The 16,712-nt window shown below is 35.0% G+C and overlaps 3 protein-coding genes across 13 annotated transcripts; 2 read left to right on the plus strand and 1 right to left on the minus strand.

The window, feature by feature from the left end:
* Positions 1 to 2: 2 nt before the first annotated feature.
* On the plus strand, positions 3 to 2,059 carry Tmem43 (Transmembrane protein 43). Of its 2 annotated transcripts, none has more exons than XM_067360095.1 (6): positions 3 to 250; positions 349 to 534; positions 629 to 861; positions 978 to 1,278; positions 1,369 to 1,574; positions 1,650 to 2,059. In XM_067360095.1, the coding sequence occupies exons 1-6, from the start codon at positions 236 to 238 to the stop codon at positions 1,924 to 1,926; spliced, it is 1,218 nt and encodes a 405-aa protein (XP_067216196.1). In that variant the 5' UTR covers positions 3 to 235; the 3' UTR covers positions 1,927 to 2,059. The 2 variants fall into 2 exon arrangements, with proteins under 2 accessions (XP_067216196.1, XP_012224989.2); XM_012369566.2 differs by having other exon boundaries at positions 6 to 250; positions 325 to 534.
* Positions 2,060 to 2,449: 390 nt separating this feature from the next.
* On the plus strand, positions 2,450 to 14,852 carry Nhe3 (Na[+]/H[+] hydrogen exchanger 3). 9 transcript variants are annotated; one of them, XM_067360091.1, is made up of 13 exons: positions 2,450 to 2,709; positions 3,235 to 3,461; positions 3,582 to 3,659; positions 3,739 to 3,815; positions 4,554 to 4,763; positions 5,010 to 5,260; positions 5,434 to 5,636; positions 5,755 to 6,020; positions 6,109 to 6,160; positions 7,312 to 7,368; positions 8,105 to 8,344; positions 8,784 to 8,870; positions 14,671 to 14,852. In XM_067360091.1, exons 1-13 carry the CDS (start codon positions 2,466 to 2,468, stop codon positions 14,680 to 14,682), a joined length of 2,004 nt encoding a protein of 667 aa, XP_067216192.1. In that variant the 5' UTR covers positions 2,450 to 2,465; the 3' UTR covers positions 14,683 to 14,852. The 9 variants fall into 9 exon arrangements, with proteins under 9 accessions (XP_067216192.1, XP_067216188.1, XP_067216193.1 ...); XM_067360087.1 differs by lacking the exon at positions 14,671 to 14,852 and adding an exon at positions 10,295 to 14,524; XM_067360092.1 differs by lacking the exon at positions 14,671 to 14,852 and adding an exon at positions 11,256 to 14,524.
* On the minus strand, positions 11,763 to 16,605 carry LOC105673795 (metallo-beta-lactamase domain-containing protein 1). 2 transcript variants are annotated; one of them, XM_012369698.2, is made up of 6 exons: positions 16,318 to 16,605; positions 15,635 to 16,151; positions 15,191 to 15,358; positions 14,993 to 15,112; positions 14,634 to 14,844; positions 11,763 to 12,595 (listed from the first exon to the last, which is right to left on the minus strand). In XM_012369698.2, the coding sequence occupies exons 2-5, from the start codon at positions 15,783 to 15,785 to the stop codon at positions 14,645 to 14,647; spliced, it is 639 nt and encodes a 212-aa protein (XP_012225121.2). In that variant the 5' UTR covers positions 15,786 to 16,151; positions 16,318 to 16,605; the 3' UTR covers positions 11,763 to 12,595; positions 14,634 to 14,644. The 2 variants fall into 2 exon arrangements, with proteins under 2 accessions (XP_012225121.2, XP_012225120.2); XM_012369697.2 differs by lacking the exon at positions 11,763 to 12,595 and having other exon boundaries at positions 13,256 to 14,844; positions 16,318 to 16,602.
* Between the last annotated feature and the right edge of the window lie 107 nt (positions 16,606 to 16,712).

A 16,712-nucleotide genomic window follows, 5' to 3' on the forward strand; every position in this document is an offset into this window, starting at 1 on the left:
GTCTCATTCCCACCAATACACGGTGTAAATGTGGAAGGAGTACAGACACCCCCCAACTACTATTGCTCTTTTTGGCCCAAAAACTACACATTGGCTCTTATGGGAAGACTCTTACCAGTATTGTAAAGCTCAATGAATCCCAAGTTTGAATAGTCGCCAAGTGTAAATCTTCACTAAACAATACTAAATACGTCACACGTTTATTGTCAACTCCGAAATTACGAACGGCATAGAGATGTATCGCGCAAACGTAAGTATAATTTCTTTTGTAAGAATATGATTAATTATCAATTATCAATTATTGAGACTAATAGAATGAGATAGACTCGTGGAGCGTGTGTTTTGTAGCAAAATGATCAACCGCAGAGAGAAAATGTGGATGAACTTCATCAGAATTGTCTCAATGCAAGACAGACTACTTCCATGAATCAAATGCCAATGACAATTTCAGAACAGTTCAAGCAATCATGGCTCACAGCTATAATTGGATCCATCATGTTTGCAACCGGAATGTGTCTTCTATTTTGGAACGAGGTTATAAGTGATACACACTTTTGTCATATGATTGATTGATTGATCTTTAAAAACTTGGCCCTACGTTGTTTTTTTTTTTTTTTTTTTTTTTTAGGGCAGAGCAGTAAAAGTAGCACATTCCTTAGATGAGGCTCTACATAATGTTGCTGTGCTTCCTAATTCAATGATACTGTCACCTGAATATGAAGGCCGTTTGATACATATATCTGGATCATTATTGGTCTCTGAACCGTTAACTGAGCCAGATTATGGAATTGTTATGTCTAGTGTGAAGCTAAAGAGAAGAGTACAGATGTATCAATGGGTTGAAATTGAAGAAGAACGAAGGTAATGTAAACAAATACATAAAATCAAGTTTTAAATAAATATGACATTAATGCATAATACATAAAATATAATGCATATTGCATACCAAATATCATATTTATTTTTTATATTTTTAGTTTTGGCGGAGTAACGGAAGAAGAAAAACATTATTATTATACAACAGAATGGAAGGATAAGCTTGTGGATTCTGATCATTTTTATATTCGTACCGGTCATCATAATCCAAAAGAAATACCAATCAAAAGCCAGATACAGATCGCAGATGAGGTGAAGATCGGCGTTTTCACACTCAGTGCGGAATTGAAAAAAAAGTTCAGTGACTTTGTGGAAATTACTAGTGACGAGAGACCAGAGCGAAAAGACATTAAGATGCACTCAGGATTGTATTATCACAGCGCAGATTTGTGGAATCCACAAGTAAGTTGTCTGTGTAAAATTTTCTTTTTAAAATATAAAAACATTAATAAATTTTGATTTAAAAAATTAAAATAAAAATTGTTTTACCAGGTGGGAGATCTCAGACTACAATTTTCCTATGCTGGGAAGGGTGGAGATGTCTACTCGGTAGTCGGTTTACTGGAAAAAGATACGATTAAGCCATATTATACGTCTCATGGTGAGGAGATTTTACTTCAACGAAGGCATAAAATGTCCGTGAATCAGATGTTCCATTTGGAACACGTACACAATTACTGGCGAACCTGGACTATCAGGTACTTCATTGGATTAAAATACAAATGAATATACAAGCTATCAAATCATAATACATTTTTTTAATTTTGTTGCAGAGGACTTGGATGGCTGGTTCTGTTTGTAGCAGCGACATGCTTAGCTAATATATTAAAAACTATTATATTAAACTCCACCTTCCTGTGCGGTATAATAGCAGTCGAATCTCTAACCATGTCGGTCTCCATGTCTATCAGTTTGCTGGTGATCGGCTTCGCTTGGGTGTGGTATCGACCGGTGATTGGTCTCTGTCTAGCGTTGGCATCAATTTTGCCATTTATTTACTCGACACTGTCATCAGGATCCACGCAGCGTGATAACTATAGAAGATTATAAATCATGAGTACAATTAATTTTATTGCAATCTCTAGTCTTCCTTAATCATTTAAGACATTTGTCATCATTGTTATTATGTATATTATGTATTATAATAATATAATTGAAATATATTATACAACTCTCAAATTTATTTCTGATGAATTTAAAAGCGATGATAACATGGTAAATCATAAACTATATAAGATTTATGAATAATTATGATTTTATCATTTAATAAAATATTTTGTTTATATAAAAAGGTTAGTATAAAATTGACCATTAAAATCTATCCATACTACTTAAATAATGCAGAGAAAATTCATGAATTATATAATTATAGCAGTAATATATTCAGAATTTTTTTGCTAAATTTTGTTTGTTAAAAAACCTTAATTATTTTTTATTTTGCATTAAAAATAGATTTATTAATCTATTTTTTTCATTTTAGTTAGTGATTTTATTTGCTACTTGATTCGCTATTGGCCAACCTGGTTCGTTATAAAAATAATCGGCCTTTCGCGCGGACGTTGTCTGCAGTTGTCTGACGTCGAGCGAAGATGGCGAGGAATGGCGGCGTACGGTTGTTACTCCTCGGAGTTTTCGGTATTTTTCTTACGGAACATTGTAATGGTGCGACGACAGACATCGAGCTAGACGCCAAGGCACAGCTATTGCATCGGCTTGACAGTCTCAATCTCTTACTCTACACTTTCTTATTGATTTTAACCGTTTTAACGATATGGATGTTCAAGCATCGCCGTTTGAGGTTCCTCCATGAAACTGGTTTAGCTGTCATCTACGGTGAGTCGTCTGCTATCATAACAATTTTCTTACCTAGTACGCAAGCCGAAACGATGATGCGACAAAAACGGCACGCACGTAAATGTAAAAAGCATATATTACAGTCTTGCAAGATTCTATCTGTCTACTACTTGTAATATTTGTACACGTTTGTTTAATCATTAAAATGCCTTAATTTCTTTAAAAATTCTATTTTTTTAATTTTGCTAAGATTTTTTCCCTTCGAATTATAAAAAATATAGATAATTAGAATATACACAACATTATTTTTAATGCAATTAATAATTTGAAAGCGTTGTGTGTACTTGCTGTTTTTTTATTGTCAATTTTAAAGACTGCTATTTAAAATAAAAATTTGTGACTTGTATAATTATTATAATTTTATATATCACTATCGTGCTACAAGCTAAAATAACGCTAAAGGCATTGTAAGAGCATCTTTTTATGATATCTAAATTTTACTTTTTATTATTCATAATAAATAGCAAAAATAATCAACTAAGATTATGTCTTGCTTATTATTAGGCTTGATTATCGGAGCGATAATTCGCTATGGTTTCACACCGAGCAGCACTATTTTGCATATGCCGGTGGTTCCGGACAATACCAGCAAGTACAATCAGTCGGTACCACCGGATACGTTGTGGCTACGCTTCCCCGAAGATAAAGGCGGTGGTATCATAAAAAACAAAACATTTGCATACTCATTTCGCGGCGAAATTCACAAAGAAGATAATGAAATCGACTTGAAGGTAAATGAATCATTTGCGACAATTGTGACTCATGATTGTTCGTGGTTTTTGAACTGCAAATTTCGATAATTATCAAAAATTAAGACTATAATCTTATATATATGACAATTGTCGTTCCAGGCAACTTTTGACCCTGAAATATTCTTCAATATCATATTGCCTCCCATCATTTTCCATGCCGGATATAGCTTGAAACGTGTAAGTATTTTATTACGCGTAATAATTCATTAAAGAAATTTATAATTTCTGTTCATACTCGCAACTTAAATTCTTGCAGAGATATTTCTTCAGAAATTTGGGTGCGATTCTTATGTACGCTTTGATAGGAACTTCTATATCAGCTTTCATTATTGGGTAAGTTTTTCCTTTAATGTTATTATTTTTTTGCCAAAAACAAAATGTCATTTTTATTTTATGTCTCATTTGATTGTTACTTATTCTATATAGACATTTAAGAAATTTTATTATTAGTAAATGCTTTGCAACAAATTAAGTATTTACTAAGTGTTTACGTAAGTTATTGCATATTGTACTTGCATAAGTCACACTTTAATCGAGCTTATCTACTTTTTCCATATTTTTTGTTACGTTTAAAGCGTTGCTAGTAAATGCTTTGCAACAAACTAAGTATTTACTAAGTGTTTACGTAAGTTATTGCATATTGTACTTGCATAAGTCACACTTTAATCGAGCTTATCTACTTTTTCCATATTTTTTGTTACGTTTAAAGCGTTACTAGTAAATGCTTTGCAACAAACTAAGTATTTACTAAGTGTTTACGTAAGTTATTGCATATCATATTTGCATAAGTCACACTTTGATTGAGCTTATCTACTTTTTCCGTATTTTTTGTTACACTTAAAGCGTTGTTAGTAAATGCTTTGCAACAAACTAAGTATTTACTAAGTGTTTACATAAGTTATTGCATATCGTACTGTGCATAGGTCACACTTTGATTGAGCTTATCTACTTTTTTCGTATTTTTTGTTATATTTAAAGCATTACATTAAAGCGATACCTGTTTTCTGTTAATAATTTACTCACTAATTAATAGAGTTCCTCTCATTAAGTCGAACAATGTTATCTTTGCAGAGCTCTGATGTACGCTTTTGTACAATTGATACCGCACCTTTCCACGTCGTTCACGTTTCTGGACACGTTATACTTTGGCGCTCTGATATCTCCTACGGATCCGTTGACAATAATATCCATCTTCAACGACCTGCACGTAGACGTTAATCTCTACGCTCTGGTGTTCGGCGAAAGTGTGCTGAACGATGCGGTTGCCATTGTTCTTAGTGGGTGAGTGTACATGGTATTTCATAAGAATGAAACTTACTTTGATCTGTAAATTTGTTAGCTTTATCTTGTTGCGAAATTCGACGATGCATGTTTCTCATAATTTTTCCAATGCTTCGATATACGATTGATAAATCCTGTACCTAAGAATCCAATGTTACAAAGATTTATAACGACTTTTAACAGTTACAAATTTAATGCAAGTGTAATATTGAAAATATAAATCTTGGCACTTACGTTTCTCATCAGCTCGATACAAAACTATGCGGAGCGATATCAGTCAGGATCAGGTGGTTTCGAGACGGTGGCGTTCTTCCAAGCGTTCGGAGACTTCGTAGGCATATTCAGCCTGTCTCTCTTTATCGGCGCCACGATGGGGTGCATCACCGCGTTATTGACCAAGTTCACCAGAGTGCGAGACTTCCCTCTCTTAGAGTCGGCGTTGTTCGTCTTAATGTCTTACAGCACGTTTTTAATCGCCGAAGCCGCCGATCTTACAGGTGATCCGTCATATTTAACATCTGCAACAAGATTGCAATGTCAGAAACAGTTATCAATCAAAAACCATAGAAATTTTCTTTAATTCTTTTGTGGAAAAATTAGAATCAGTGTCTTTATTTAAGAACAGAACTTTTCTTTCTGTCGATCTAATGGATTTCTTATGAAATTTCAGGCGTGGTCGCTGTTTTATTCTGCGGAATCTGTCAAGCTCATTATACGTACAACAATCTGAGCCTGGATTCGCGCCAACGTACGAAACAGCTGTTTGAGCTGCTAAATTTCCTAGCCGAGAATTTCATATTTAGCTACATCGGAGTTTCGATGTTTACCTTCCCGAAACATCATTTCGATCCCGGCTTTATATTCGCAGGATTTGTATCCTTTTACATATGTACATATGTTACATAATTCAATATATTATTCAACCGTCAGAAATAATCATTTTAAGTAGAATTTAAAATACCAGAGTTGATCCTTAACGCATTGCGTTCAGTTATGCGCGTTGCTGGGACGTGCGGCCAATGTTTATCCATTGTCTTTCATCCTGAATCTGGCGCGAAAGCCGAAGATATCATTGAATTATCAGCACATGCTATTTTTCGCTGGATTACGTGGTGCCATGAGTTTCGCCCTTGCCATTAGAAATACCGTGTCGGACGCCAGACAGGCCATGCTGACCACGACGAGCTTGATCGTCATATTGACGGTAATTCTACAGGGCGGTGCGACGACGCAATTTTTAAGTTGGTTTAATATTCCGTAAGTAAATCACCTGCACATAATTAGATTGCGAATTGCAATTTATCGCGTTTTGTTGCTATTTAAATTATTCTTATTATATTTGTAGCGTTGGAGTAGACGAGGAAATAGAAGGACTCTCGCACAACGGAACGCGTAGTGTAAGTATAACACTTTTGATCTGAGAAACGTATTTTTACAACTTTATAGGGATAGTATTTTACACGAGTGATGCAGAATAGATGATAGACAGCTGCATCTTTACGCTGTTTATCTAGAAATATAGACGTTCAATTCAATAATCAAATATTTTTTAAAAATTAAATTTAGTATTTTTTTTTATTTCATGGCTTCTTCGGAAATGTAGAAGATTCTTAGCCGCTTTTTATCGCATTCTCACCTACTCACTGACAAATTATAGTCTAATTTGGATTATGATTGGACGCCTTATATATTCATAATATATATTATAGTGTATTAATATATTGGGTTGATCAAAAAGTTTCTTGGAATTTTATTCGATAAGAATAAAAGGCAAGAATCCAGAGAAACTTTCCGATAACCTAATATTCATGTGTTTGTACAATTCCGACACTACTATACACAACTGAAATATTTGAGATAAGGCTATCTCAATGCAATGACATTGCGCATGTGTAAAGCGATACTCTTATATTATCTTCATTAAATAAATATAAATAAATAATTATTTATATTTTCGGCAATGATGAATAAGTGATTGTAGATTAACAAATATATTGCATTTTAACAAACAAGGATAAGAGTATCCGCTTTGGAAAGATACAAAGACGAACGCAGGTGTGCATGTAATAATTCATTTTGGTTTGTCGTTTCATACTTTTTTTTTTAGTATTGCTTTATTCTCCAGATGTACAATTCGCTACGTACTGTTGAGATGCGTATTGATCAGCTGAATCTCTTCACTAGTCGTACATTCAAACTCCCAGAGTTTTTATCTCCCGCTACTTTCCTCTTCCTTTACGTGCGAGTATTAAAAAATCGCATAGAAATATCGTTGATTTGGAAAGTTAACAGCAAGCATCATTGAAACTGGTTAAATATTGGTGAATTCAGTTTACATATAAAATACTTAGACGTTTCAAGCTTTACGAAAACGTTTACAATTTAGAAAATTCATATAACGCTGCTTCACCGAGATATTATACCGGTTTCTCAAGCCCTGTATCATCGAATTCACATCATCAAGCATGATTATTACGTTTGTAACTCTTGACAGTGAACATTCGCGGCTAAAACTCTACAAGAAAATTTAATTTATCAATGTTGATAGTCCGGCGGCGACGGTGGCTACAGTGATCTGGACGCGCGTAGGGAGAGAAGTCCGCCGGTATGTTATTATAATTAACGATTGACTGATACCGCACACCGCCCACTTGTTTGACGAATTCATTCCTTTATAACACATTATTGCAGACCGATTTGTCACACAAGTAAATAAGAAATATCCGCGAATATATATTTCACGCAGCATGACACCAAACGTTTCCCCTGCAATTGCATGCACGCTTGAGAAATATCTTTATTAAAATAGATGCATTTTTTGTGTCGTTATTGCCATAACATATGAATGTAGATCCAACTTTTTTTTCACGTAAAGACGGCAGCTTTGTTGAATACGTTAATTGCATGCGCCTCTTTGATTATTTTTTCAGTATGATTTTCGTTATCCATTCTGTATGTTGAAGAGTAGCCTGGAAAGAAACACTGAGATATTCACATTCATTAACAATACCCACGCAGACATGGTTTAATACGGGACACCAGTATAATGATAAACAAGCATGTTCTCTATGACTAGTGAAGGTAACTCCAATATGCAAGTTGAAAGAGAATGTTACCATCATTATCGATATTATTAACGACGTTAACACTTGCACACTCGCGTCTGAAAAGAGGATGATTAAAGATACATATGAATTCCATTTTAACCCATCATAAATATTTGTTTGAGAGTAACGAAAAAAGTGTATACTGTCTATCTAATGTCCGTTTGTAAAGATTAGAGAAGGAAAATCGCAGGATCATACAGGATGGATAACTGATGCATTATTCACATTTCACAGTATAATTCTATGCAGGATGGGTCGTTGCCAGGCGGTGGCAGCGGTGGAGGAGGCGGCGGCGGTGGCGGCAGCGGTGCAAAGCCTAATGAAAAGGCGTTGCTCGCCAGAATCTGGGGCGATTTCGATACGAAATATATGAAGCCTCTATTGACGCATTCCAGGCCTACTTTGTTGGAAACATTGCCGGTCTGTTGTAGTCCGCTAGCGAGAATCCTCACGACCACGCAGCAGATGACGCAGGTACAACATCATATCCGAATGCGAGTTTGTTATTCGGCGAGAAGCCGAATCGTTTTGAGAAATTTACAATGTTCTTTTACATCTAAAAGAATACAGAATTATAATTATATTCTGCAATAATTGTAACATTCGATTTACAAAAAAGGCGCGAGTATCAAAACGTAAAAGATATGACAAATTAAAAAGATTAGAGTAAAAAGTGATCAGAGAAGAAGAAAATTAAGAGAACAATTTTTTGTTGGTTCACAGCTTTCTTTCGTTCTTCAAGAGCCATACTTTTCATAATTAAATTTACGAATTTATAAGATTTCTCTCTCAGGATGTCTGTAATGTACATACAATTTAATGTATAAAAGTATCGATAGAAATTCTATTGTATTTAAAATTGTTCTAAAATCCATTCTATTCGAAAGAGAGATACATTGTGATAATGTTTTAGGACGACGTAGCGAGAAGAGCCGATTCGGATTCTGATTTCTGCCTGGAAGATCGCGAGATGGAGCGGCGCAGGACTAGCGTACAACCGGTGAGTTTTCATCAGCCTAATCTCAATTATACTGTTAACCCGTGCTATCAGCCTAACAACAGCACTACAGACGTCAGCACTAATCCGGACGAGCCCTATGTAATTCTCAATTTACACAGAAGGTAGAATTAACAGCAAGCCTAACACCGCCAATTTCCTGTGTACCTAATCTCTTTTAGAAGAGAAAGAGAGAGAGAGAAAAAAAGAATCGCATATACGTATTTCGTGTACATCGATCGCGTGACCGGAATTACAATTGACTTTGTTCACTTTTATGTAACTTACACTTCGCGTTCGACTGTTATATCCGGATTCGCTAAATTTCATGCCTTGTTCGCTTTGTATGAAGATGGTATTACGCATCTATTCGTGGTTTTTTTTCCACTTCAACTGTAAGCATTTAAGTGTATGAACCAGAATAGCCTCGCGGCTACATGTACACTGTGTAAATGATACTTTGACATGTGTTCTTTTCATATGCAGGATGAGTCCTATGTCGGAAACGAAATACTTGAAATATTCCGTTTTTTCCGATGCGATTCGCCCTGCGTATGCAAGCAATATAGACAATATAGAGAAAATGTAACCGCGCGACAGATCGTTCATCAATCGCTATTCGCCTCTTCTTTCTTTCATTCTTTCGTATAAAACGCGAGCTTGAATGTTCATTGCATGTAACTTTCCATCTGAGTAATGTAACTTTCTCGAGGGAAACAGCGGTGAAAACACAATTGAGAATCGCGATGCGATAACAGCGTAAAATATTCAATCTGAGGGCTCGAAAGTAGATTTTAACGAAGATGTAAAATGACGTGTTTTAAAGTATGTTTTAAAGTAAATCATTTAATGTAACATTTATACTATTGTGTCGTTTATCATAATTAAATTTCAAGCTTCACACTGTTATCGCACTCGATGCCTCAGTCTCGAAAATGACAATGAAAATTGTAAATACACTGTGAATATCTAATCAACCCGCTTGCCTAAGAATACGGGACATGTATGTATCGCTGTTTATCAACGCAAACCAACTTCTTTTCGCTCTGCTTTAACTAACATTGTGCGTGAACTGACGAACTGTGAGATATACGGAATCATTGCGCGCGAATAACGCTGAAAACTGCGCGCTCTTTTCCGCCGGAGTGACTTATCTACGCAATTAACTATTCTAGTCAGTGATTGCCTACGATAGATGTAACGAGATAAAATCGTAGCACCGTGTGATATTTGTATCATAACGATACGATCAATTATTTACGTATACATTCAATTCGAAAATTATGTTTAATGTGTTTGTAAGAGAGAAAAGAAAAGAGAATCAGCTTCCGATTTTTGCGCTGTCTTGCTTTTTTTTACAGAAAAAAAAAGATATTTGCGGAGCGCACTGTTTTGATCGCACATTTTTTTTAAATCGGTTTTTCTAGAGAGAGAGAAACGATGATGATGATTCCGATTCCGATGACGAAGACCTCAGAATCATCGGAATGGAGGGATTCATTCCGTTACGAACGTTGTAGCTGGAAAAGCTACGATCGACGAACGATCCACCAAAGACACATTCTTCTCTCTGAATAATTCCGTAATAGCTGTAACACGCAGTGACTTTTTTCGAAAGTATTAACATGTACGTGTAGCGTTAACGTAGAGAACAGAAGTGTCACTTTGTGGTTTTTGCTTAGATTTTATATTTCTATCTCGAAAGCTGTACGTAAGGATGTCAAGGAAGAAACGAAGATTCTGGGCTTGCAAGTACTCTGAGCTCCGAATTTCTCTTTTTTTCTTCAACACCAAAGATATTTGCCAAATTTACCGTGACACTTGTGCGACCGAGCATTAAACATAATTTTCAGTACTAAATTTCCAATACACGAAGATTAATAGCGACTGATAATATCGAGACGAAGAACGTGTCGAGGAACAGGCTCTATAGCTGCTGTGATTTTTATTCCTTCTTTTGCGAGACTTATTTATGCTCTGTACAAAATTAAATTTATTTATAAGCCGATACAGCGGGTGAAACAAATATTTGCACACCTCGAAAACTCTTGGATAGCGTCGAAGGGAAAAGATTTTACAAAATATGTTTAACAGAACATATTACTTTTTCGCTTGCATATCGAATGACGCAAAATAGCGACACTTCTCTTCTTTATTCAAAATTACTCTAAAAGAGACGACGGTCGAATATCTTTTTTACTCGCTGTGCTTCTCGAGTTTCTTCTGCATGCGGTCGAATAATATTTCTGTCATTAATTATCTGGCAATCGCGCCGCCGGCATTACTGATATCTAATATCTGCATGCCATAACATACTACTTTACCATGTATTTATTTACTTTTGTTTTTCCTTTTTAGTTGTACATTTTTTATTTTATTTATTCACAGATGAGTTGAGAAGAAGCTCTGCACGTAGATCGCAGTTGTGAATATGATTTTTGTCAGTTTTTACATATATTTTATGATTTATTTCGTACATGACACGGTTATGAAATTCTCGGACTGAATTTTTTTAAGAATCTAACAATGCTATATACGGAATAACTTCAGAAATAGTTAATAGGACGTTCGATGAATTGCATAAAAAATATTCGAATACTATAAACTACAAGTAGTAGAAATACAAGTTGCAAAATGAGAAATGTGATGTACTTACAGAACAAAGTGGCTATTTTTAAAATATAAAATATAAAAATAATCTCTTAAATAAAACAAACTCGTGAATTGTTACACAAGCGTGTGTTGTTTTGAACGCTAAGACATTTTTTTCTAACATGAATTTTATTTCTTATTAATGCACAGTCCGGAAACCTCATAGCCGCAGCGTGTATAGATATATTTGTCGGTAAACTGTTTACCTACCTACATTTAAATATTAATTATTAAGTGTTACAATTAATGTTAAGATGTTGTAGTTTTATTTTGATGTTATTGAAAGATCCAGTTTGACACTTAATTTCTCTAGCATATATTTTCTCGCTGAGAGATACCTGGCGGTGATGTACAGGCTCACACACTTATGTTTGTAGTCAAATACTTTCTATTACTTACAATTTTCGGTAAGAAAGTCAATGTGTTACGTAATGTAATTCTTTGAGCAACGAAACTTTGATTGGTCGATCATTATCGTCATTGTTCTTTTCTCGAACACTAATACATTCGATCAACAAATATTATACACAGCAAACCGTCAAAAAAAAAAAAAAGAGAGAGAAAAGAAAATTGAAGTAGGAAATCGGAGAGATCGAGACACAATACGTAAATTTGTGAATGATATTAGAATCGATACGCTACTTGATTCGTGCCGCGACTTAGATTCTTCTTGAAATCGAGTCCGTTCGAAGCCGGGCCCTATCTTAACAAGTTGGCCGCTTCATCCTCTTCTGCAAATAACAGTAATCTCAGCGTGTACGACATACGAAAGTCATTCGGTTTTATTACGCCGTTAAATGTGGTGTCGATGTGTCGAGAGGCGTGATCCTGGAGTCGATTCTTGATGTGTGTTTAATACTTTGTGGGACAGCCGGGGACGGTGATGATGATGGGAGAAGTTAGTCCGGGACCACTACCGCTGCACACACGAGTCGCCCTGCCAGGTCTGGTCGGCAGACACTTGTAGAAACTTTCTCATTGCCGCGCCGCTCACACGTTCCGTTTTTACCTCGCTCTCGTTCTCGTACAATTAATCCGGCGGTCAGCTCAAAATCGGCCGCAGGTAGATTTCAGATCTGAAAATTAATAATTCCTGTTTTCCTCTTTTCTTAAAAGATCTTTGTGTGTGCGCGTGACGTGTGTGTGTGTGTGTAATTTGTGTGCGAAATCATTTGTTATAAATTAGAATTGTGAATTGTAACTGTTTCGAAAATTCTTCATTCAGCCGAAATGACAAACAAATTGTATGAATTGATCGTAAAATTAAACACCAACTGATATTATAATGTCGCAACATGCTGCCGATTTTGACGACGAGTCTTTTCGAGTGATTGCAACCGATGAACGAAGAAAGTTCGCGATAAGCACAGTGAAATCTACAATCGTACACATCGGAGTTGCTCATTAGCTAAAGCTTTTCAATGAACTAGTCGTGCTTCCTCCTATTTTTAACGCACGCCGAATCGGAAAACGGATCGCATTTTGACCGGAAAAAGATTCCATCTGTTGGTTTCGCTTTCGATTTCGTCGATATTGATTACTTCTCCGTGAGATCTAATTTTAGTATTCTCGATGAAGATCATCACGCGAAAATTACAATTGATACGTCGGTGAAGTAAAAATATTCCGTGACGTAAAAATCGATCCGTATCCAATTGATGTGCGTCCGAATATAAATAATCATGCGATAGAACTCGACGAAAACTGAGTTTGGTTCGCTGAAGATACGCGAGAAGAATTGTATATCGATTTATTTCTATATGTATATATTTATTTACATATATATATATTACATATTTCGTGATTCTATTCCGCGTTGTAGCAGTGATTTGAGGACGGGTGGAAAGCCGTGTGAGCGCAAACGGATCTTTCGTAGAGTTACTTAATTTAGATAATTCGAGCAATCGGCAAGTTGACTTTGCCGCTCCGTGTACAAAGTATATCCTAGCTAACTACTTACAGAGTGCAGGGCACTCGATCTTACAATTTACATTGTAACACTTGGAGAACTCCGCTGGCCCTTCATTACAGTCGCATTGAAATATGATGTTGCGAGCAAACAAATCGATTTCCAGTATAAAATATTTCTCTCTCACACTAGTGCGCTGAAAAAAGGAATCAAAAGTGACTATTTCCAGCTTTGATAAGCTTTAAATTAAGTGTAAAACTTGTTAGCAAAGTTGCTAACACGAATGAAATATTATTATCAAAAGAGAAAGATTAAAAAATTTTTTCTCTTTCAATGACGATATTTTATTCTTCATCAAAGCTTCATCAAAGCGAAAATAATCATTCCAATTCCAAAGTATAAGATTCACAAGATTTTTCGCTTCCAATATAATCTGATATGGTTGCAATGAAGGGCAGCCGGGAGCCTTAATATATCATGCATTCTTAAAGTTCTTATATACGTCAATATACAAGACAGATTTAAAAAGATATTTCACTTTAATTTGTACCTTCGGAAAGGATATGCTTATCGGCTTCCCGGCGTCGTTATGAATTACGTTTATGATGAAATAAATGTGCTCCTCCTCCAGAAACTTATACCAATTATAAGATAATCCGTAGATAAGAATGCGAATGCCGAACGAAGATGCAAGAAGGTTCTTAATTTAGTCGTTGGCTGTGAAGATTTGATAAAATTGTTTGCGATCGTAGGGTGTAGATATTAGGAGTGCGGATCTTAAGTGCGGAAGGGTGTTTAAATAGCGGTGTATTTGCCAGACATGTAACAATTCGCGAGTTGATTGAAATAAACATGTGTACATCGTGAAGAATCGTTTTCAAGTAATTTACATTGATTTTTTTGTGCGTGATCATTTTGTAGCGAGCGCAATGCAAGAGTGAACGTATCGCTCCTTCATATAAATATATATATATATTTGTGAATCCGATGTAATGTGTAATAATTGCAATATACACATATATATACAATGAGTATAATAATGTTGTGATACCATGTACCACACTTTGCAATGTTTAATAAAGTATTTGTAAAAACACGTAGAGTTTATTTTAATTAATTATATGTTTGCTTATAGAGAGAATCTATTCTCATTATATTTTCTTTGTTTCCTTGATAAAATAATATAAAATTAGCATTAGACATACCATTTTTACTGTCATTTAACTATCTGACTCTTTACAGTTTCCCTCATAGCGTCCGTAACACGGAACATCGGCCCATGCCCAGGTATTATAAAGTCTGCGAGGTTTATTATACGGGAACGCATAACAGACTGGGTTTGTAGCAATTTCGGTGCGCCCAGCGACTTCCAGATGGACGGCGTTAGAATATCTTCCTCTTTCTCAAACAAATCTCCTGCAAAAGTATAAAATTAGAAATATTTACTTCTAAACATATAGCTACATATAAGATAGAAAAAAACTGACAATTTTTTCTTACAAGCTAATGCATTTATTTATGTTTTACTAAAGGTACATCAATATTCTCTGAAACCTGTAGATACCTGTAATAGCAAAAACCGTCGTCTCGCCATCTCTTATCGATTCCACGAGGACAGTGACATCCTCCGCTGTATGCCCAGGTGTGGCTATAACTTTAACGCCCGAACAGAGCTCGTAGCCTTCTACATATTTACAAGAGAATTTTGTTAGTAATAAGTAATATTCAATATTCTTACATATAAAGCTTTAATAGTTTCAACCATTTGAAATTCGTGGATCCTCATAGAATATGGTACCGCGTTGAACAGACAAACCCACGATATGTTCAGCATTTGTAAATAAATTGTTGTTCCCTATGTGATCTGCGTGGCTATGAGTGCAAACAACATAATTGATGTCCGTCGCTTGAATATTGTGCTGTGCAAGCTCTGAAAAAGAAAATTGATTATATGTTAGATACAAAATATGATTACTTTCATGTAATTAATATAATTAATTAAACTAAAACTATATATATACTTACATTGAATAAATAAATTATAATTTTCAATGCATAATTCTAATTATATAATAATCAGATTGTTGTAACAAGATAAAATTAATTTGTAATTATATTTGAACATATACATATATTTGAACAAAACAATATTTATTATTTATAATGAGAAACATTATGAAATCTCAGTGTATTATATCTTTTATACCTTCTATTATTTTCTCACGATCCCAGGCAGTCATAGTATCGACAATAATCAGTTTGGAGCCTTTTATTAGAATGCAAGAGCAATTAGCATCCATTTTTCCATCGTCCAACTCTTTGGAATAGCCCTCGAACAAGACAACAACTTCACACATTTTTGCAGAACGTCAATTCTTTATCAGAATATCATATGATAGAATTCATAACCTTTCAACTGCACTTTCTGAATTCTTAATACATTCTTTTTTATATCTTTTTCTCTGACATTTTCACAGTCATTACATGCAAGAAATTTTTATAAATAAACTTATCAGTAGATTAATATTTGCTGTGTGAGTCTCCAATTTCTCACTTGTTAGTTCAATGACTAGAACTCTAATAGCAACTTTAGTGACAACTTTTCCAGTGCCACCTCAATCAAACAAATCAGCTTTTATATCTGCTTTCCTCTTTTCTGTTAGCTTGATTTTTTAAATATTCCTTCTGCAAATAACACTGTCTTGCTTTTTAGATGTGGATGCCTGTGAAAAAAACATATTTGTTACAATCACTAAATATATACACAACATAATTCCTTAAATACACAAAAAAATATTGCTTATATACATAATTGTTTTGATCTCTTTCAAGAGATATAACATAATTTTAATAAATTGCAAATAAAACACTGGAATTAAAAGAGCTTACCAGAAATGTGAGTTGAATCAGAATCAAACAATTAGTTGCCAGCATTGTGCACGAACTAATTCCTTCTACAGATTTCTATTCAATAATTTCGTAAGAGATCTTTCAAATTTAAGCGCGTGTCTCAGTCAGAAAACAACAAACATATTCACTGATTTTCACAGAACTATCATGATTCCAGAACGGAGAGCCGCGGCCTCCGATAAACCGTAATGGAGGGAATGGGAGGGAACCACATGCACAATCGAGAATACAACCAAGAACAGCGTAAATGTGCAAACAATAGAAAAAAACAGCATACTGCTTTTTCTATCTCGCTGAAACGAGGCAACGAAGACGATATTGCATGTTTCTTCGATTATACATATCAGAAGATGAAAACAATTAACATTAACAAA

Source organism: Linepithema humile, chromosome 8 (assembly GCF_040581485.1).
Source record: "Linepithema humile isolate Giens D197 chromosome 8, Lhum_UNIL_v1.0, whole genome shotgun sequence".
Lineage (NCBI taxonomy): Eukaryota > Metazoa > Arthropoda > Insecta > Hymenoptera > Formicidae > Linepithema > Linepithema humile.